At 45.5% G+C, this 21,544-nt stretch overlaps 2 protein-coding genes across 4 annotated transcripts in view; both read right to left on the reverse strand.

Annotated features, from left to right (window-relative positions):
• Positions 1 to 515: 515 nt before the first annotated feature.
• Positions 516 to 9,460, reverse strand: LOC135090959 (solute carrier family 35 member B1-like). 3 transcript variants are annotated; one of them, XR_010262218.1, is made up of 10 exons: positions 9,271 to 9,460; positions 8,606 to 8,703; positions 7,624 to 7,754; positions 6,957 to 7,065; positions 6,169 to 6,251; positions 5,717 to 5,843; positions 4,671 to 4,777; positions 4,141 to 4,294; positions 3,522 to 3,650; positions 516 to 1,123 (listed from the first exon to the last, which is right to left on the reverse strand). XR_010262218.1 is itself a non-coding variant. In XM_063988194.1 (9 exons), exons 1-9 carry the CDS (start codon positions 9,366 to 9,368, stop codon positions 3,577 to 3,579), a joined length of 981 nt encoding a protein of 326 aa, XP_063844264.1. In that variant the 5' UTR covers positions 9,369 to 9,460; the 3' UTR covers positions 516 to 3,576. The 3 variants fall into 3 exon arrangements, 1 of the variants encoding a protein (XP_063844264.1); XR_010262217.1 differs by having other exon boundaries at positions 516 to 2,396; XM_063988194.1 differs by having other exon boundaries at positions 516 to 3,650.
• Positions 9,461 to 11,733: 2,273 nt separating this feature from the next.
• LOC135090961 (collagen alpha-1(I) chain-like) overlaps positions 11,734 to 21,544 on the reverse strand; it is a 25,293-nt gene continuing 15,482 nt past the window's right edge. Inside the window, exons 2-19 of the mRNA XM_063988200.1 lie at positions 21,339 to 21,544; positions 20,731 to 20,759; positions 19,990 to 20,130; positions 19,412 to 19,551; positions 19,201 to 19,315; positions 18,314 to 18,520; positions 17,786 to 17,993; positions 17,470 to 17,657; positions 17,055 to 17,271; positions 16,625 to 16,875; positions 16,067 to 16,480; positions 15,498 to 15,983; positions 15,052 to 15,321; positions 14,638 to 14,853; positions 13,846 to 14,542; positions 13,534 to 13,712; positions 13,147 to 13,368; positions 11,734 to 12,513 (exon numbers count right to left, since the gene is read on the reverse strand). The exon at positions 21,339 to 21,544 is cut by the window's right edge and continues 208 nt beyond it. Coding sequence (XP_063844270.1) covers positions 12,367 to 12,513; positions 13,147 to 13,368; positions 13,534 to 13,712; positions 13,846 to 14,542; positions 14,638 to 14,853; positions 15,052 to 15,321; positions 15,498 to 15,983; positions 16,067 to 16,480; positions 16,625 to 16,875; positions 17,055 to 17,271; positions 17,470 to 17,657; positions 17,786 to 17,993; positions 18,314 to 18,520; positions 19,201 to 19,315; positions 19,412 to 19,551; positions 19,990 to 20,130; positions 20,731 to 20,759; positions 21,339 to 21,544 — 4,333 coding nt within the window. The 3' untranslated portion in view covers positions 11,734 to 12,366. The remainder of the gene's footprint in view (positions 12,514 to 13,146; positions 13,369 to 13,533; positions 13,713 to 13,845; positions 14,543 to 14,637; positions 14,854 to 15,051; positions 15,322 to 15,497; positions 15,984 to 16,066; positions 16,481 to 16,624; positions 16,876 to 17,054; positions 17,272 to 17,469; positions 17,658 to 17,785; positions 17,994 to 18,313; positions 18,521 to 19,200; positions 19,316 to 19,411; positions 19,552 to 19,989; positions 20,131 to 20,730; positions 20,760 to 21,338) is intronic.

The raw sequence follows: 21,544 nt of genomic DNA on the forward strand, positions 1-21,544 counted from the left end.
CTGTCGCAAAGACTAACTGGAAGCCACTCAGGTTGTGCCAAGTGTCACCCATAGATAGGAAATGTGTGTGAAGATTATCTGTCAAATTATTGAAAGGCAACATATATTTCTGTACTCGTTGTAACTCAAGGCTTGTAATGTTCCAGCTTAATTCACTGGCCTCACTGCAATGCTAGTTAGAAAATATGTAAGCTGGAATACACTTAATCGTTTTTTTTTTATTTATATGTTGATCTGGTGAGAGAATGGAGAAGAAACAGAAAAGGAGAGTGAAGGAGATATACACTGAGGGAGAGGAAATAAAAAAAAAAATCACTTTATAAAGGTAAATACCATTACTATTAACCTACACTGGAATGACTCAACACTAATTATCTGATATAGCTAAAAAATCAATGCGACAGAAGGAAGGAATGCAACAGACAATAAACTCTGATATTGGTAATTAAGGGGGAAGAAATAAACACTAATCTACCCTGGAAACTTGCAACAAACAAGGTCATATAAAAATAGAATCATTCAGGAATATTTACTTCATCTTTGACATAAAAATATAAACTCTTTGTCTTTCTCATAGAGGATTTAAGCCATGATGTCTTTCAAAAACCACATGGCTGTACTGCGCTGGACTTAACCACAGCACACTACCTCCTACTCCACCCTACTCCACCAGTATTGTCATGATCAAGAACTTTTACTCACTGTGCTTATGTTTTCCATTAATCTTAAGTACCTCTGATCTGCTGAGTCTTCCTACAAAACCCTCAAAAGCTTCTTAGATCACAAGACGTAAAATTGAGGGCAAAGCACAAAGCAACAGTGATATGTTATAAGTCAAATAACCTTTTAAGTTTCCCGTCTGATCTGTCAAGTCTTCTAACAAAACAACTGATAGCTTCTTAGATCACAGGACATAAGGTTGAGGAGAAGGTAAAGCACAGTGAGTGATGCGTTACTCAAAGAGTGACTAACTGTACATGTCAGGCTTAAGCAGAGAGTCTTTACTCAACCGATACTCAACAACTGACGCTATTCTTCTGGTGCGTGAGTTCAAATTATCTTTATCTTCAGCGAAACACGGTTACCTCACAGGCACTAACACTGCACCAGATCATTTGCTCACCTGAAGGAAAGATAGCAATAATAAATACTGAATACTAAACATAAAGAATCTAAAACTGACATTCTGTACTCAAGAGAAACAAGATTCCTGAGGTGTAGCTGTTCCAAGTATCAAAATCTAGTTGGAGGCATTGTGTGTTTGTGTGTGCATGTGTGTACCTAACTAGGAATGAACTGTACCTCAATAACATGTAAAATAACTCACTAAATAAATAACAGCACAGAAAGGTAGAACAAACATAGTAGTAAGAGAATAAAATTGCAAGTGACACTATGATGAATGATAACAATGACGACAGTTGCCCATCATGAGAAACAAAACAGTGATAGTGAGAAATATAAATAATCATTCTACTCAGCCAAACCACACAAACAGTAACACCAGTATGAGTGATGCCAAGAGGTTCACATCCACAGCAGGGCTTCGGGGGCTGCCCAGTTTGTCCCTGTCGCTTCATTGCCTCCAACATACCACTCATCCCCAAACATCCAGGGGCAGTTTGCAAGATGCAGGGGAAACACATCAAAGCGACACTCGTGAAATGTAACATGCTCTCACAATGTGCATCATACATTCCCCACACGATAAACTACAGTCAAAACTTGCTATACGTTGACTCATTGACTTGCTTCACAGGCTTTCACTCCAATCTTACCTCAGTCCAATCATTGCCAGACAGTAACGCAAACATTTAATCTAATTTGCTAAGATGCCAGTTCCTCTCACCTCCCTCAGAACAACAGTCATGTCTCCACTTGTTCCTGTCACTTTCACTCCAATCTCACCTCGGTCCAATCATTGCTAGACAGTAATGCAAACATTTAATCTAATTTGCTACGACACCAGCTTCTCTTATCTTCCTCAGAACAGTCACATCTCCACTTGTTTCTGTCTGTACACTCTATGCTTGCACACTCCATTCACTCACCGGTCACCCTTCTCTCTCTCTTCCACATATTCCAACCTCCTCCTGTCCTCCTCTCTCACACACACAGCATCTTTCTTTGTTCACCCACGCCATCTCACTTTCATTCCCTCCACAACCAAGTGATCTAAAGGATACACACCACATCCACCACTCCACAAAGCATTCCGCATCTATCTTTGTTCACCCACGCCATCTCACTTTCTTTCCCTCCACAACCAAGTGATCTAAAGGATACACACTTTGCATCCACCACTCCACAAAGCATTCCTCCACATTTACAAAACAGCAAACCTTCCTTATCCATCTTCACTGTCTTCACCATCCATCTATTCCAAACTCTCACACCTGAACAAGAGAAGAAAAAAGAAAACTTAATCATTGTTCAATACCAATTCAACTCAGAAACCTGCAAGAAAACCAATGGAATGATTTTAATAAGTGCGTAAAGTGCAACATACTGAATTTGGCTAAGCTCTCAAGAATGTGTGCCAGGAATCTCAAGTTTCTCAAACCTACAAACAACTTTATCAACCCCAAACCTGACCACACCAAATATATAGACTTTTTGTAAGGTAACCAACAGGCAGCAGCAATCTCAACCTCCCACAGCATATACACAGCTTTACCAACCTCAAACCTAATCACACTGAATTTATAGACACAAGACAACTGAGGAGCAGCAACTGAGCATCAATGAGTACAAATCCAGCAGCTTTCTGAGCCACCACAGGACGGATCTTTAGCACAGCAAGTCTATCAGTGAGACAACCAGTGCTCAGGATACAGCACAGGTGAGCTACGATTCTCAAAACACTCGGTTTACAAAAGTACAAAGTTACAGATAAAACAAGTCTGTTGTCCGATTTACAAAAGCATTATTGGCTATGAATAAATACCTACCAGAAAAGCACCTTCAAAATATTGGTATGTGCACTACATGGGGTCGCAATTCACCTGCACAAAAAATAAACACTGAGAATTTTCCCAGTCAGCAGCACCAATTCATTTTCAGGAAAGCAATTGCAGTTACCAGCAAGTCATCTAAGTTAAGTCTCACAGATTACATCAATCACAGTATCACGACAAAAAGCAGTGATCTAATCTAATCTATTCAGACACCTATCGTAGCCATGCCCTTGAGGGAGCCACAAGAACAGGTGTCAAACCAGATAAGATTATGAAACTTTCCCTTTCTAAATTCCAGGCACCTCCTTGAATTCTCTCTTATCATTGTTCAACCCTGCAAAATCATAACATGCAGAGGATATAAATCACACACTTCACAAGTAAACACAACATGACCTGCTAACTCTCATGAATTACTTAAGCTTTTCTGTCTACCAGATGGATCCCAAACACATCCTTCTTTTATACATTACAAATCATCTTTATTTATGCACATGCAAACACCATTACTTCTCTGTATCTACGCACTCACCCACACACTTCACCTGTTTATTAAGCTGTTACCTTCATCTTTGCCTTCTCCTCACACAACTTAGCAAGTCCTGACAATGGGGTTTTTTCATTCTTTACTCGCCTTGCTCTCCTCCACGGCCTTCTTGGGGGATTTGCCGAACACTGCATCCAAAGTGAGGCCTGCCAGAGAAGGTTAAAAGTAGTCATAAAAAATATAATCCATAAAATAGAAAAGCAAAATTATTCTTGGACAAAAATGCTAAAAAGTCAATTGAGGAGCCACACACACATAATATCTCATGACACTATAGATTAAGTAGCTATATATTCATTCACTGTCTTATTACGAACATTATATTAAACTACATATAAGATCTATACTTTCTAAATTCTGCAAGGCTTTCAAACATGACCCTGAGGCATTACAGAACAGGAAACCAAACTACAAGTCTGGAGTTGCCTGTCTGCTGCTGTGTGACTTGAATCATTTGAAAGGGGAGGTATTAAGACACTTTCCTAATTTTTGGATAAACCTTGGAGACTGGCATCTTCAATAAGCCTTTCTATTTCTATTTTTGTAGCCCTTTGCCACAGTGCCTTATAATGCCAAAAAAAAAGAAGCAAGGGTTTCAAAGCAGAGCAAAAAATCACCAGGTACAAAATCTCCCACCTGAGAACACCAGGACAGTGCCGCTCCATTGCCGGGGTGAGAGCTTGTTGCCAAAGAGGATGACCGAGCCTAGGACGGTGAAGAACTTGCGTGTGGTGGTGACGACGGAGCACGGGAGCGGCCCAAAGTCACTCACCATCAGGAAGATGAAGAACTGCAAGGCAAACACTGCTTTAACAACTTTCTTAGCCCTATGAGTGTGAGAAGCAACAACTGACAGCATTAACTTCACACTATACACACTAAATAGTGCTTTGAGGAGCCTTTTAACCCTCAGACTGTGATACGCAACAATTCACAGCATTAAAAGCATTCTATAAAACCCTTAGGAATCTACAAGAAAGAAAAGAAAGAAAAGTGAACATAATCTATACCCACAAAATCTTTCCTGGAGACTGATGTGATGAAAGGCTAGTGAGAGTATGTATGTTCACATCCTGCCTCAGCTGCCAAACTTCAAGAGGAGGAATGACTTAATATAGCAAAGAAAGACTTGCAAATAGTGAAAACAGCCTTCAAGCACCACTCACCTGGCCTAGAGCACTGCAGATACTGAATATAAGCATCTTGGTGATCACTTCAGGGAATCGCTGGACAAACCCAATGAAGGAGAATATTTCCCCGGTGACCAGGAGAGCTGCAAGGAACACAAGACTTTCAGAACCTGGCAGCTACACACCCTAAGACCCCAGCAATGTACAGGTGATGACTGCCACTCTGAGGTAAAAATCTTGAGAGCTACACGAGTTTTTTGTTCCCCATTGGACAAAGGTAGTGAGCTAAATGTGACTTGAAGAACTTGAAAACCTGGACAGGCTCAAAGATGCCTTAAGAGCAGAAAATCCTTGACATCAGAGGAACACTTAGGCAGAATTACCTTTATATAACGTAAAAATACCTTAGAAGAATGTTATAACTTCTGAATAGTCAAAAAATAAATAAACAAATAAATGAATGAATAAATAAATAAATAAAATAAAACAACATAAAAGGGAATAAATCTTTAACATCAAAGAGAAACACTTAATTCTTACAAATCCTGTCCTGTTAAGTATGACTTTAAGGTGGTGGAAATTTTTGATGATCTCAGAAAAGAACAATGATGGTGATCCAACACTTAGGATCAAAGAGGAACACACAGTTTTCACAAATACTGTTCTCTAGACACAACTCAAAGGACATTAGAACTAGACCGTCTCAGGAAAGGAATACTGAGCAGTCTGAGGATAAAAAGAGGTACATTAAGATCAATTTTACCAATCCTGCTCCCTACATACAACTCAAAGAACAGTATAAACCTTTGAGCCTCAGAAAAGAAAGTTAATATGAAGCAAAGTCTGATAAAAGAGGTACATATTGATCATTTTTACCAATCCTATTCTGTACAGATGACTCAAGGAACAGTATAAAACCTTTGACAGATTCCAAAATAGGAACTTGACAGGGAGCAGTCTGAGGATAAAAGACAAACATTTAGATCAATTTTACCAATCCAATACATAACACAGAAACCAGTACAGCCCTTTAACAGTCTGGTAAGAGAACCCCGATACACCCCAGCACCTCGGACACACACCAATGGCCAGGTAGCCGATGGAGAAGAGATTCATGTTGAGCATCATGTGGCCTGACTTGGTCTTGGACTCGGCAATCATCCGCTCCTGCACCGCCCCCGTCAGGCCGTCCATGGTGAGGGAGAGCATCTGAAGAGACAGGACTCATGAGGCAGCACCACCACCACCACCACTGCCACCACCACCACGACCACCTATGCTATTGAGTCACTGAAACATTCTGACAACAGGGATACTGCGTGTAAGTTTAGAGATGCTACAAGTTACACATTCATTGATTCAAATCCCAAAGATGTACTGGGGAGAATGAGTGATGAATTGACTATATGAGAATTGCCTGTAAATTTAGACATGGAGTAAATTGCACTATCATTAGTATTTTCTGTTCCAATGAGGCATAAGGGAAAATGGCTAGTTATAATAACTGACAATGCTGCCACTATGCCATACTTACCAGAAGCACCTCGCCAAGCCCCAAGCCATCCCCTGATGATGCACTCTGAGCCTTGGAGTCCTTGTAGATGAACAGTGCCACTCCTGAGGATGAGGAAGGAGTGTGAGTGAGTCCCTGCCACTAACATGACTTACCAAACAATGATGACAAGTGCACCTAACCAAGTTCCTGAGATTAAGACATGGGTAATAAGTTAAATAGGTAAACAGCACCACTTCTCGAGATAGACAAATACAGGAGCATGAGTGAGCGAGTCCCTTCCACTAACATCACTTCCCATACACTGAAGATGACAAATGTATATAAGTTTCTGAGATTAATACATCTTGCATATATAATCATACAGGTGACATAATACAACCTAATATACAATAAATTAAATAAAATCAAAGCTTTTCATCACATTTTTGGAGGAAAAAGTTGAACTCCACCACAGAGAGCAGAGTTTTGCTAACACTGAACACCAGACAACACACACCAGCCACAAGAAAATATAAAACCAGGAGATCCGAGAGCTGCAGTCACCAACAACGATCACCAGCATGGAGACACATTTCTCCAGTAGAACCTAAACTTAGGCATCACAATAATGTGTTTGCCAAAATATACAAGGATAACAAACCAGATAGATAAGTAAAACCAGGCAATATGAGAGCTGCTGCCACTCACCAACAATAATCACCAGCACAAAGACACCAGTAGAAGCAACACTTAAGTATCACAATAAGATATACAGGGATAACAAGCCAGATAAGTCAACCCAAGCAATAAGAGCTGCTGCCACTCACCTATTACAATCATCAGCACAAAGACATATTTTTTCCAGGAGTAGGACTTGCGGCCAAGCACCACACCCAGCACCATCACGGGGATCGGCTTGCAGGACTTGCCTACCACCTGCGGACAGACAGCACCAAACTCCCTGAGAGGCTGACAACACCAGCATGAGTGTCTTTAGAAAGGAATCTTATTTGTAAATAGTAGAGCATTGTTCCAGAAAGACATTCACTGCGATCTTTGTTATTTTAATGTGCTTATTACCTTAGTAGTATGCTAAATATAGTTTCTGCTGCCTCACTGAGAAATTTTGGCTCTAAATATTATATAATTGTAATCTGATTGTGTTATGACCACTGTGAATACAAGATAAATGAAAAAATTTGCAAATTCAATATTCTGGCATCTTTAATCTTTAACTCACTAAACATGGTTTTAGGAATTAATTATTACTTTCCAATACTAGACAGAGCAAAGAAAATACAATTCATATAAGCACTCTAAAAAATAGATTAAAAAAAAAACATACATTTCTCTTCTGCAAATGGAAAATACAAGAGAAAAAAGATGAAATTTACAGAAACACAACTCAGCATCCTTCAGGACAGTGCTGCATCAAAACAAAGCAGCCAGCAGCATTATGTTGGCCACTGCTGCCACTGCTGGTGTGGTGCTGACCTGTGTGGGGTAGTTGACCCACTGCAGCGCCATGTTGGATGACACCATCGCCAGCAGGTAGGTGAGGGAGCAGGAGGCGTAGTACAGTGTTCGGGTTGTGTCCTCGCCCTGCTTCAGTACGAACATCCCCACTGGAGGGCAGGATGGCCGGGCAACACAGGGCGGGGCAGGGCGGGGCAGAACGGGGCGGAGTGGGGCAGGACGGGGCAGAGGTGAGATGGGTAAGGTCAGTAAGAACTCAAACCAGGTGTTATGAAGGTCATTAATTCATCACGTTCATAAGACCAAGGGTTGCAACACCAGAAAATGCCATTAAAGATTAGCATTAACAACTCACAAATTTCTATGACAACTAACTTTTCGTGTCACTTATACTCTGGCACATTCCAAGGCAAACTGGAAATGAGGCTTATAATCTTGCACTCATTACACAAGACCCGAATGATTCACAAGACCCAAATGATGAAGATACAAATTAACAAAAGAATGAGAACATCTATATAACAGTAAGAGACAAAGGGGAAAAATAATAATAATGTGAAGCTAAGGAAACACGAAGAAAGAACTCTGCATCTATTCATCCCACAGGTTTACTAGTAACACCTGTGACAAACTGCACCCTTAGCACATCCACACAAGTGTTCTCAAGTAATTGGCTCTTGGTACTGCCACGTGAAACTGAAGAACATGTGTGACTTGACATGTGTGCTGCTACAAGTGCACTTCTTACCCAATACAAGTTCTTGCATCTTTTATACAATATCACACACTTCTACTCATTCTTACACTCCAACCTAACTTAACCTACGTCAGATACACATGCTATTAGCCAAACACGACCCATGCACTACACTACCTCATGTCATTTAACTTAACCAAGCCCACCCTGACTTTTGCCAACCTAACAGTCACTTCAGGTACACATGCCATTAGCCAAATACCCAAGCAGGCAATAAAATATAGGGCAAAGCAACATACTCACTTATTTTCGCATATATCGCATTAACTATACACTGGAAGAACACAAGCGCCAGTGAATAAGTGAATTTCTCCTTTTGTTCCCCATATCGTGTGCGAGTTCTGTAAAAAAAGAAATAAGGCAAAGGATTAAGTTAAAATCAGGATTAAACTCATTGGTTACTGCATTCTTAAACATATTGGCATCATACCACTGCAAACTTTCACAGTACTTGTAGATATTGGGGTTTTCAGGAATAAAAGAACATAATGGAAGCTACAAGAAGTCATCAGGCCTACACGATGCAGCCCCTCTACAAAGCGGGGTCGAAGGGGGCGCTGTTCCCCGTTAGGTTAGATTAGGGGGGCTGGACAGGAGCGTCTCTCCCTCCTATTAGGTTAGGTTCACGAGTTCATATCTGCTCCCCAGCCCAAGAAATTTCCGAAAAGGTTGACTTTTCCTATAGATTTTCCCGGAGGCAAATTTCAATTTTGTGTTCCCCATCTGAACACCGCGCCGGCCACCAGGCCCCCAAGGTTGTTGGCGCTGGGGAGGGACGACGAAAGACTATAAAAAGATTTGCTATTGGTAAGATTTGCCACAACAATTAATTAAGAACAGGCAAGTAAAAAACAAGGTAATATCACAGATGTCACATTCCCTCGCCTCACACACACTCGCACACTTACATGGATTCCTGCAGAATGCCGTAGTAGAAGTAGAGGAAGAAGATGCCACCTGCATATATGAGGAACTTCGCCCTTTGGAAGAGGCTCTGCTCCGTCATGACTTCAGTATTGCGAGTGGAGCGAGGGAGTGAATGTGCGAGCGTCCGTACGCCCCGCCAGCTGTGACCTGAGTGACCTCTTCCTCCTCCTCTTGCGTCTTCTATAAGTGTCTGAGCCTCGGGACTGTAAACAAGATCCAACCCCTTATACGATTTTCTTTTTCTCCTCTTTTTAAGCAAAAATAGTTATAGAAAAGGTTGTAGTTAATTATGGTAAAATAATTTGATGTAATACAAGTTAATTTACTTTTCAATCAGAGCGGAAGACTGTAAACAAGATCTAACTCTTCTGTAAACGTCTCAATATCCTCTTTTCAGACTAAAATAATTAAATAAAAGGTGACAGCTAGGTTTTGAAAAATAATTTGAGGTTATAAATGTGAATAAATATAAAATATAAATATAAATGTGAATAAAAATGAAAGTGGAAAAGAGTCCCGTTGCAAAAAGCCTTCTCGTTCAATGTTCCTGTCATTATTGCCACGATTACTGTTATTACTGTTATTATCACTACCTTCCTTTACAGCTATATGTTCCCTACTATATTCACATCGATGCCTCAGTCCTATATGCCTTCCTTTTCCTCCTTTCATCTTTCCTCTCTCCCCTCTGCATAAGTGACTTGGCTTAGGACTCAATTCCTTACGTGGACTTACGCGTGCCTTGCTCTGATTAGCTGGCACCTTATTTCTTATGTCACAGCAAAAAAAAACACTGTATTTAGATTTACTCCAGTATTCAGCGATTTTTTCACGGTCTCAAATGTCATAATCTTGAAGAACAATTAAATGGAGAAGTCTTATTTCATTACCTTCACGTATTTTCTCCCCGCATCAATTTACAAAGGACCATTCTGAAACACTTCCGCGTTGCACTTCCGTTACATTCAAAAGGCTCTAGTTAGAGTTACACTGGTTTTTAAGGGTGTTTTTACGGTTCCGGTGACAGATTTATACGTAATTAATATGAGAAACACACGTGAGAACCCGGCTAATCTTCTCTGCGGCCTTTGGAAATAGTCGCGGTGAGACAGTAGAGCGTTTCAGAATACGAGTCTTTACCGGGAGGAGAAGTGAAGGTGAACAGTGTAAAAATAGAACGAAAGCCCCTATACGTACAACTCAAACCCTTATGCAATTGCCTTTGTATTTGTGCACGTTATTGTTATCTAACACACACGTGGCAATCTGCAATTTTTCCTTCAGTACTACGCGATCGCTAGACAGAAGTCTGGTGATAAGAGAGGACAAGATAGGAGTTAAGAGAATGAGGAGGTGAATAAACTTAGCTAACAGAATTAAATTGCTTGTTATTTGATTTATTATGTTCAGTAGACGGAATACTAGTGATAAGAGAGGTCACTGAGAATGGTTAAGGCGGAAGTGGACGAGATATGGGTTAAGAGGGACTGAAGCAGTAAAGGGGATTTGAATCTCAAGGCATAAAAATTACTTTGGTTTTTAGTTTCATTGAGGAAGAGAGATGGAGCTAAATTTTACCTATCTATTAATTTCTTTTATCAGATATCCGTGAGCTATCAGGATGAATACGTACTTAAGATAGGCTGATATGAGGATAAACTGTGATTATAGAACCAGGGAGATGAAATAAACCTGTATCTCACCTTTATATTTACATTACTCGATATTTACCGTGCACGAAAACCTTAAATACAGTGTGAAGGGAAACATAAGACCATACGGGAAGCTGCAAGACGCTATCAGGCTTACGTGGTAGCCGCTGCGTGAAATATACCTACCTATTTCCACCTCTCATCTCATTGACGAATTACTGAGTCTGTTTCATTCATCTACCACTCTATTTAAAAACCAGTTCGTCTCTCTCTCTCTCTCTCTCTCTCTCTCTCTCTCTCTCCTATAACTCATCTTTATATACGCTACCGTACCTTCATGAATATTCACAATGAGATCTCATACAGTAAAAGTGGCATTACTTATGTAGGAGATCAAACACCACTCTCCAGCAAAAGGAAAGCGTTCTGGTGGCGAATGGAGAATCTAAGGAACACAAAGGAAAAAACAGACAGCACTGGCATTTACGAGACTGTTGATAAAGGATCTGAAAGCCATCCAATCCTGACTCATGGTATTAAATGTTTTATGTAAAATCACATCAAGATACGAGGAGTGGAGTAAATGAGTAATAAGTAAAAGATAGAAACGGAGAATAGAGAAATAGGGAAGGGAAGGAGGGAAATAAAGGGTAAATTAATAGGAGAGAGAGAGAGAGAGAGAGAGAGAGAGAGAGAGAGAGAGAGAGAGAGAGAGAGAGAGAGAGAGAGTATGGTAGGTTTGAACAATGGGGATACAGATAGTCATAGAAATGGGTAAATAAATGAGACATATCCCCTTCGTTATTATATTTTTATAAATTTACAAAACCTACATAAAAAGTTTCATGTAGAAAGTTTTTTTTTTTTTTTCCTCCCGACTGAGAGACTGGGGGCGGCTAAAAACAACACTCATTTGTCAATATACAAAATGTACACAGTTAGAGTTATTGTCTCTATACAAACACGTCTTTAAATATTTTCTATTACTCTTTTTCTCTTTCTTTCTTCTTCCTCGAACAACTTTTACACTGTACGTACTTTGTATTTTCACGGCGCTTTACTTCATCAGCAAGTGTCCTTGTATTAACCTACGAGGAAAGAAAATGAAGGAAGGAAAGTAGGAACACTGGAAAACAACAGGAAAGATTGAGTGCGAGAGCGGCGAGCGGTTTTACTTAAAGATAATGATACAAAAAAATCAACAAATCATAGCGGGAGAGGGCGGCGGGCGTGGCAGGGTTCAGGGACGGGAGCGAGAGGGACAGAGCCGCCGACAGGGAACCGGAGATCGATATTCATTTATTTTCATCCCTCGCCGACACTGTCCACCGCAGTTGAACACTTCTATTCCCCGTCACTCAAACCCAACCTTCTGTCCACCGTCCCCTCCCGCCGGCGTCTATTTCCCTATGAGCCCTATGAGCCCTATGAGAAACAGACGTGGCTCAGTTCAATCTTGAATGCCTGGTCAGCTTTCCCTACATCGCGGAGACCCACGTCCATGAAGGGTAACCGCTGGGCCTTGTTTGTGCGGTACTCAATCTTCGTGCTGGACCAAGTGCTGGACTTTGTCTGTGGGAAAGCGACAGAAAACGAATAAGTTAAATGGTCCATATTTTGAAAACCTTCACGATAACATTTCTAAAAGCCACGGAAATGATAATTCGGACCTTTGTAGATGGATTTTTTTTTTTCCGTTTATGCAGGGAACAAGAAAAAATAAAAGAATGAAAGGCTCCATATTTTTTAGAACCTTCAGACTTGTACAGGAACCATTTATAAAAAGCCATAGAGAAAATAAATCAAGCTCTCGTGTGTGTGTGTGTGTGTGTGTGTGTGTGTGTGTGTGTGTGTGTGTGTGTGTGTTTGTTTGTTTGTTTTCCATTGATGCAAAAAGCGAGAGAAAAACAAAAGAATTCTGTGGTCCATATTTTGAAAACCTTTTGTCTCGTGCAGGAACCATTTTTAAAAGCCACAGAGGAAATAAGTTGGGGTTTTGTGGGTGTCTTTTTTTTTCAGTTGATACATACTTTTTTTTGTTAAACTGTCACTAGAATCATGAAAATACTTCTGCAAGCACCAACAATATCCACTAAAGCATGTTGGACTTTACAAATAAAATAGAAACACACAAATTTACGAAAATGGCATGACAACAAAATAAGTCAAAACAAGTGAACTTCATTTACTTGTCAGTCTACTTACCCTGCAGCCATCCTCTATCACTCGATATCTAAACTTCCTGTTGCCTCTAGCCTTCAGCTCCGTGTCCGCTGCTGTCATGATTTGCATTGCGCTGCGTAGATTCCTTCTGGTAGCATCGAACACAGCCACTGAGTTCTTGCAGTGGTAGGTCAGCTGCTGCCACGCCTCAGAGGAGAGAAGCTGCAGGAAGCGCATTTGGTTGCTGTCCGCCTTGTATGTAAACTGGAAGGCAAAGAAAGGAAAGATTTCAGTTAAAGCCCCGTTACTGTTACCTATTCAAGCCGCAAGATTCAAACCTTTGTAGTAATTACTGGTATATCACCTAAGATCATTTTTATTTCACCACCATATGCACCATACGTTCGCTAACGCATCACCACCACGCACCTCAAATCCTGGATCGATGTCTTCTCCCAGCCAGGTGATGCCAGAGCTTCTTCCCACCCAGTTGTACTCCTGTGTCGTGCTGGGCTGAGCTAAGACACACGTAGCCTTCTGTTCCATGTCACAGTGTACTACAATGGCGTCCTTCACGTCGCCTTCATTAGGATCTACCCAGTACTCGCCTGAGGGAAGAAAGCAGTGTGTGTACTTGTTGCACATGTGAGCAAATAAATACATTTTACATGGGGTGCCTCATGTTCTTCTGTGATGTGTGTGTGTGTGTGTGTGTGTGTGTGTGTGTGTGTCGCTACTCACCGCTGGGCAGGTCAGGGTGGGTGTATGACAGGTCACGGCAGGTCTTGGCTGGGGACTCCTTGGTGCCCTCTGGTCTTAGGAACTTCTTATATGACGTCTTGAGCTGCTCATAAGCCTTGGTGATGAGGTCACGCCGCTCATCGTCTGTAATCTCTTGGCCGAAGAGTCGCGCAGGCAACTCAGAGTCATCTCCCTGCAGAGGGTCAGGGCCCTTGGTTTGACCCTGGCTCAGCAGAGCTGTCAGCACCTCTACCCCATAGCCCATGGACTCTCCAGGAGGACCAGGAGGACCAACGGGACCAGGTGGGCCAGGTTGACCAGAGTTGCCACTCTCACCAGCAGGACCACGAGGACCTGGAGGACCCATGACACCCTGAAGTCCAAGACCTCCATCACGACCAGGGGGACCTTTAGGACCAGGCTCACCTGCAGGACCAGGAGGACCTGCCATGCCTGGGAGACCTTTATCACCCCTACCACCTTGGGGTCCAGGGAGACCTTGCAGACCAACGAGACCACGATGGCCCTTGGCTCCCTTAGGGCCGCTGTTGCCTGTTTCTCCCTTCTCACCCTGAGACCCAGGAGCTCCTGGCTTTCCTCTGGGACCACGAGGGCCCTCCACACCCTGGGGACCAATCTCTCCTCGCTCTCCACGTTCTCCAGTGGGACCAATGGGTCCTGAAGGGCCGGGAGGACCCTGCCAGTGTGAAATAATATCGTGAGCATGAAGAGAGAGGAGCTGGTGAGATAAAACCAAAACAGACACAGAGCAAAGGAATTCATGATACTCACAGGCAGACCAGATGGACCAGGACCACCCTGTGGACCAGGAGATCCCTGGGGTCCCTTGTCTCCAGTGCGGCCAGAAATACCGGGAGGTCCAGGCTTACCATCAGAGCCAGGAGAACCAGTTTCACCAGGAATACCGATGGGGCCAATTGGACCAGCAAGACCAGGTGGCCCGATGGGACCCTCATCACCTCGCTTACCCTCAGGACCACTTTCTCCCTGTGAGGATTAGAAGAATCAACTCCATGAAGCTGTCTTATGTTTATGAAAGAAGCCATTTCTTCAGAACAACCTACCAGCCTGTGCAAAGGTAATGCCTCCAGGGGCGTGTGTGTTGTTTGAAATATAATGCTGCCTACACATTTTTGAGTGCAGATGAACAGAGTGTGAGGCAGTGCAGCATGGCGAAGTACTCACACGGTCGCCTTGTTTTCCTTGACGGCCAGCAGGACCAGGTGGGCCAGGCAGGCCTGGCAGACCTCGCTCTCCTGCTGAGCCAACGGGACCCGGTTGGCCAACAGGGCCAGGACGACCCTCTGGACCAGACTCTCCTTTGGGTCCTTCTGGTCCAGGGGCTCCAGGCTGCCCAGTAGGTCCAGGTAAGCCTGGTCGGCCTGAGTCACCAGGAGATCCCTTAATGCCGGGGGTGCCTGCTGTGCCGGGGCGACCTTGATCTCCTTGAGAACCCTGCAGAGGACAATACAGTTATGCCTCCACCATCATCTTCGAAAATGGAGAAACATACTCAAGCAAATTGGCAATTGGAAGTACAAAGTTAGAGACAAGGATGTACAGAAAAGTTATAAGTTCACAAGCAAGGTATGGTCACCTGCCAGCACAGGTGAATTGTTGGAAGTACTTACAGGTGAGCCTGAGTTGCCAGGACGTCCAGGAGGACCCATCAGACCTGCATCACCGCGCTTCCCTGGCTCGCCTCGCTGTCCCTTGGTGCCCCTCAGACCCACCAGACCTTGAGCTCCCTGTTCTCCAGGCGGTCCTATGGAGCCAGGATTACCCTGGGAGCCCTTCTGTCCTGGAAGGCCTCGTTGTCCTTTTGGTCCTAGAAGTCCTGGAGGTCCAATTGGTCCTGGAAAGCCTTGCAGGCCCTGCTCTCCCTGAGTTCCACGTTCTCCTGTTAAGCCGTTGGCACCAGGCTCACCAGGAGGACCAGGAGGACCTGGATCTCCCTTATCTGCTGGCTCTCCAGGAGGTCCAACTGGTCCCATTATTCCTTGAGGACCCTGGTCACCCTGACGGCCTGGGGGACCTTCAGGGCCAAGGGGACCAAAAGAGCCACGCTCACCTTTTTCTCCTGGCATACCAGGGGGACCACGACCTCCAGGCAGACCCTGTAAAGGAGCCACATATCATTTACACTGCCCAGGCAACATTACATGGAGGCAGCAAACAGAGGGACAGCTGTAATGCTCACCACAAGGCCGGAGGGTCCAGAATGTCCCTTCTGTCCTGAAGGACCTGGGGGACCTGGTGGACCATCAGAACCTGTTTGTCCGGACTCTCCACGCTTGCCACTTTCTCCTGGGGGACCTTGGGCCCCACGCTCTCCGGGGAAGCCTCTATTACCACGAGGACCTACAGTGCCAGGAAGACCCCGTGGACCCTGCATGCCAATTTCTCCATCCTTGCCACTGGATCCAGCAAGACCTGGTGCACCAGGAAGACCCTGGAAGCCACGAGCACCAGGGGAACCGGGTGGTCCCCTCTCTCCTGGGCTTCCTGTAGGACCGGGTGGACCAATGGAGCCTTGGTCGCCATCCTTGCCTGGGTCACCACGGGGTCCAGGAGGGCCTGACTCACCAGGATTGCCATCCTTACCAGATTCACCCTGCAGAACACAGACTCATTTAGTGCTGTGTGTGTGTGTGTGTGTGTGTGTGTGTGTGTGTGTGTGTGTGTGTGTGTGTGTGTGTGTGTGTGTGTGTGTGTGTGTGTGTGTGTGTGTGTGTGTGTGTATGTGTGTGTGTCTTACCATTTGTCCAAGAGGTCCTGGTGGTCCCATAGGTCCTGGAAGACCTTGAATGCCCTGTGGCCCCTGATCACCAGGCTTGCCATCAGCTCCAGGTGGTCCCCTAGATCCTGGTCTACCTGTCTTTCCAGGAGGACCAGAGAGACCAGTTGGACCTCTAAGTCCCTGTCGGCCTGGAAGACCCGGTGGTCCAGGATTTCCCTCACGACCTTTCTGCCCAGAGCTGCCTGGGGGACCTGGATCTCCACTCTGACCTGCAGAACAAATAAAACATCAGCCACACCGTTGTACTTTTACTTGGTCGTCTCTAAGTCATAACTGTGATTCATTGTGTTACCTTTATGAGACAAGAGGGACAGTAATAACCTCAAGGAGCCTCATCTACAGCTTGAGGAGTGTGACATAGCTGTATGTTGAGGCAGTGCCAACTCACCCTTGGGTCCAGGAGGTCCATCAGCACCAGGAAGGCCTCGGCCACCAGTGGGTCCTCGCTCTCCCTGCAGACCCATTCCACCAGGGGATCCTCGCATACCTCTCTTGCCTCGTTTTCCTGAAGATCCTGGCGGTCCAGGGAGTCCCCTAGGGCCTGGAGTGCCAGACTCTCCCTTCATGCCAGACTCTCCTTTGAAACCTCGCACTCCTCCCAGACCCTGCAACAGTTACCATGTCACTTTGCATGGTGTCCCAGCCTCTCTCTCTCTCTCTCTCTCTCTCTCTCTCTCTCTCTCTCTCTCTCTCTCTCTCTCTCTCTCTCTCTCTCTCTCTCTCACACACACACACACACATAAACACACACACACACACACACACACACACACACACACACACACACACACACACACACGTACCCGTTCTCCTTTGTTGCCAGGCAGGCCGGGGCTGCCAGGGAGTCCAGGAGGACCTCGAGCTCCAGGGAAGCCGGGAGGACCAGAGTCGCCTTGGGATCCTGGTGCGCCTTTCTCACCAATGAGACCATCCTTGCCGGGACCGCCCTGGGGGCCGCGCTCGCCGGGGGTGCCTGGCTTGCCAGCCTCACCTGCACAAAAAAAAATAAAAATATGCAAACTTAGTACAAGTACATGTCTGGCAGAGCTGTTGTAGAAAATGTCGTGCATCACAACAGCCTGGCGAGTACGTGCACCCTTCCATCCACCTTGCCCTTACCTCGTGGTCCCTGGAGACCCTGGGATCCCTTGGGCCCTTGCACGCCCTGGTCGCCCTTGGCTCCAGAACTACCAGGGAAGCCAGGTGGTCCAGACTTTCCAGGAGGACCACTTGGTCCTGGAGGACCTGCAATGCCGTCGATACCCCTCAGACCAGGAGGACCAGGGGGTCCCTCACGCCCTCGCTCACCCCGAGGACCAGCTGAACCCTGTGGGAGTCAGGAGTAAAGAGTTTGGTGTTACTGTTCCTGCTGGTGTTGGTGCTAGTGCTGGTGCTGCCGATCAGGCATGACAACCAAGCAGCCCCACGCCAGCACAGGTGAACATACATGAATCATGCTGCCTGGATGACGCCGGAACCTGAAGCCCGGGAGTGGCCAGCGTCATAGAGGACAGAGGTGGTGGGAAGGGATAAGGGAAACACTATGTTCTTAGTGTGGATGGAACAGTGGCCTCACTCTCACAGAGGAGTGAAGGATGGTGAAGAGAAAGTGAGTATGAGGCGTCGAGGAGACTTAAGGACACTCACCATGGGACCGATGGGACCTGGGGGACCACCCGGCCCGCTGGAGCCCTTGTTTCCAGATTTTCCTTGCTCTCCTTTGGACCCGTCCAAACCCGGGAAGCCGCGGTGGCCCTTCACGCCGGGCAGACCTGGCATGCCGGGAAGGCCGCGTGGACCAGGGGGACCCACAGCACCAGGGGGGCCAGGGGAGCCATCATCGCCATTGTCGCCCTGGAGAGACAGTGAGGCTAGTGGTGCCACGCTAGGAACGCCTTACGCAGCCTCCTCACGCATCAGACACCCAGCACACGCTCCACCAGCCAGCACGCACTCCAACACACACTTCAGTAGCCAGTACACACTCCACCATACACACCACCACCCAGCACGCACTCAAGCACACACACCACCAGCCAGCACACACACAACACACACACTACTAGCCAACACACACACCACCAGCCAGCACACACACCACCAGCCAGTACACACACCACCAGCCAACACACGCATCACCAGCCATCATACACACCACCAGCCAACACACACCACTAGCCAACACACACACCACTAGCTAGCACACACACCACCAACTAACACACACACCACCAGCCAGCACGCACTCAAGCACACACACACCACCAGCCAGCACACACACCACCAGCCAGCACACACACCACCAGCCAGCACACACACCACCAGCCAGCACACACACCACCAACTAACACACACACCACTAGCCAGCACACACACCACCAGCCAACACACGCATCACCAGCCAACATACGCACCACCAGCCAGCACGCACACCACCAGCCAACACGCACACCACCAATCAGTATGCACGCCAGTTCTCAGCACACATGCCGCACCACAACCAAGGCTGCAGAACAAGTCCCCCTAGCACTCACGTCCTTGCCGGGAATGCCAGGCATGCCCCGGGGCCCTGGGGGTCCTGGGGAACCAACGGAACCTGGATCACCGGGCTCACCTCGCATACCCTGGAACCCTTGGGGACCGGGGGGGACCTGCAGAACCTGTAAGCGAAATGAGTGTTCACAATAATTCTCTCTCTCTCTCTCTCTCTCTCTCTCTCTCTCTCTCTCTCTCTCTCTCTCTCTCTCTCTCTCACCTGGGCTTCCTCTGGGACCGACGGGGCCGACCTGCGACTGCAAGTAGTTGAATGCGCCAGGGCCAATGACCCCTCCGGGGCCCTTCTCGCCGCCCTGGGACTGGGAGAGCTGCGTCAGCCATGGTGTGATCTGCCGATACGTGCACAGGGAACTCAGCCAGCGTGACACATCCATTGCAGTAATTCATTAACAATACACGATCCACATGGGTTAAGTTAATAAAGATGCATTCTGGACAAAGAGAACCCGGCCCACCTGTACTTCACCTGCTCGACACTGGGACAGATAAACTCACCCTGGGATAAATAAACTCACCCTTGGACAAATAAACTCAACCTTGAACAAATAAACTCACCCTAGGACAAATTTTACCCTGGGACAAATAAACTCACCCTGGGACAAAAAAAAAACTCACCCTAGGACAGACTCACCCTTGAACAAATAAACTCACCCTGGGACAGTTAGACTCACCCTTGGACAAATAAACTCACCCTGGGACAGTTAGACTCAACCTGGGACAGACTCACCCTGGGCCAGATAGACTCACCCTGAGGTACTCATACTCACGTCAGGCATGGGTCCGGGTGGTCCAGGGTCACCGGGGATTCCTGGGTTTCCTGGAGACCCTGCCTGGCCCTGTTCACCCTGGGGTCCCTCAGGGCCTTGAACTCCCGTGGTGGAGACGCCGTAGCCAGACTCAGGGGAAGTCTACGGAGAGAGGGAATGATTCACTTAGAAACTGGTGATTTGGTTCTATTTTCAATATATGACAATTTCTCACGCTATTTCTGCCACTCTATTTCAAAGTTCCAGTAATTTTTTCACCCTATTTCTAACACCTTATTATTCTGTTCTCAATATATAACGTCTTACCATCCTCTTTCTACCATCTGATGATACTGTCCTCACTACATAACACCCTATCACCCAATTTTGAAAACTTGACAAATCCGTCTTCGATATCTCGTCCTGTTTCTCCAAATTAGCTATTTTGTACTCGAAATATTACACTGTCATCCTTTCTACTTTCCCTCACCAATATTCTCAATCTTTCGCACCCCCTTCACTGATAAACTCTGGAACTCCCTGCTTGCGTCTGCATTTCCCCTTTCCTATGACTTCAGTTTTTTTTCAACACGGAGTTTTCAAGACACTGGATAATCCTCTTGCCACTTTCCTCAGTGGGCCTTTGTGTTCTAAGTTTTTGTAGCCCCTGGCCAGTGTCCTTTATACATTACAAGATAAATTAATTAAAAATTCTCTGACACCGAAGAGAGTCTAACGTAAGTCACTCCAGCACCAACTTACAGGCCGGACCAGGTCTGGGGGAGGCTCCTCTGGAAAGTAAAGAAAGGAAAATTTGTATTATTTCTAACGAAGGGTTGCCGAGCCCTATCTAACGGAGAGAGAGAGAGAGAGAGAGAGAGAGAGAGAGAGAGAGAGAGAGAGAGAGAGAGAGAGAGAGAGAGAGAGAGAGAGAGAGAGAGAGATGAATGGAAGTAAAGTTAAGAAAAGAACAAAAAAAAAGATGGGTGTGCATTAATTGATAAAAATGGATTAATAAAATAAAAAGATAAACTTTGTCATGTCTTAATAGAAACCAAGGCTGATTAAATAAGACAAATAGGATAAATAAGATCAATAAATAATAAAAGAAAAACATTACTTGTATTCCAGTAAGATCCAATGCTAATTCATGACTAGAAGAACATCATATATGGATGAAAAAATTGAAATATAAAGAAAAAACCGGCCTAAATAAAATCAGATTACTGGTTTATAACACATTAATTAAATAAATATAAAAGCAACAACACGAACAAAACAAATGGTCACAACTGCATGACCTTTTAGAGACAGGTCAGGTCACGTGGAGTCACGACACCTGCAGCAATGACCTTACATGAAGACCCTACCTTCCTCTCCCCTCGCGGCTGCTTGTCCTCTTTCACCTTCTCTTCTCCTTCCGCCTCTTCGCTCCGAGGACACTCTCCTCTCATAACTCACTTCCACTCTTCGGGGTCTTGGGGGAGGAGGGGGAGTGGTAGTGGTGGTGGAGGTGGTGGTGGTTGTGGTGGTGGGAGGGGGAGGAGGAGGGGGAGGACGGGTAGTCGTGGTCGTG

Source organism: Scylla paramamosain, chromosome 36 (genome assembly GCF_035594125.1).
Source record: "Scylla paramamosain isolate STU-SP2022 chromosome 36, ASM3559412v1, whole genome shotgun sequence".
NCBI lineage: Eukaryota > Metazoa > Arthropoda > Malacostraca > Decapoda > Portunidae > Scylla > Scylla paramamosain.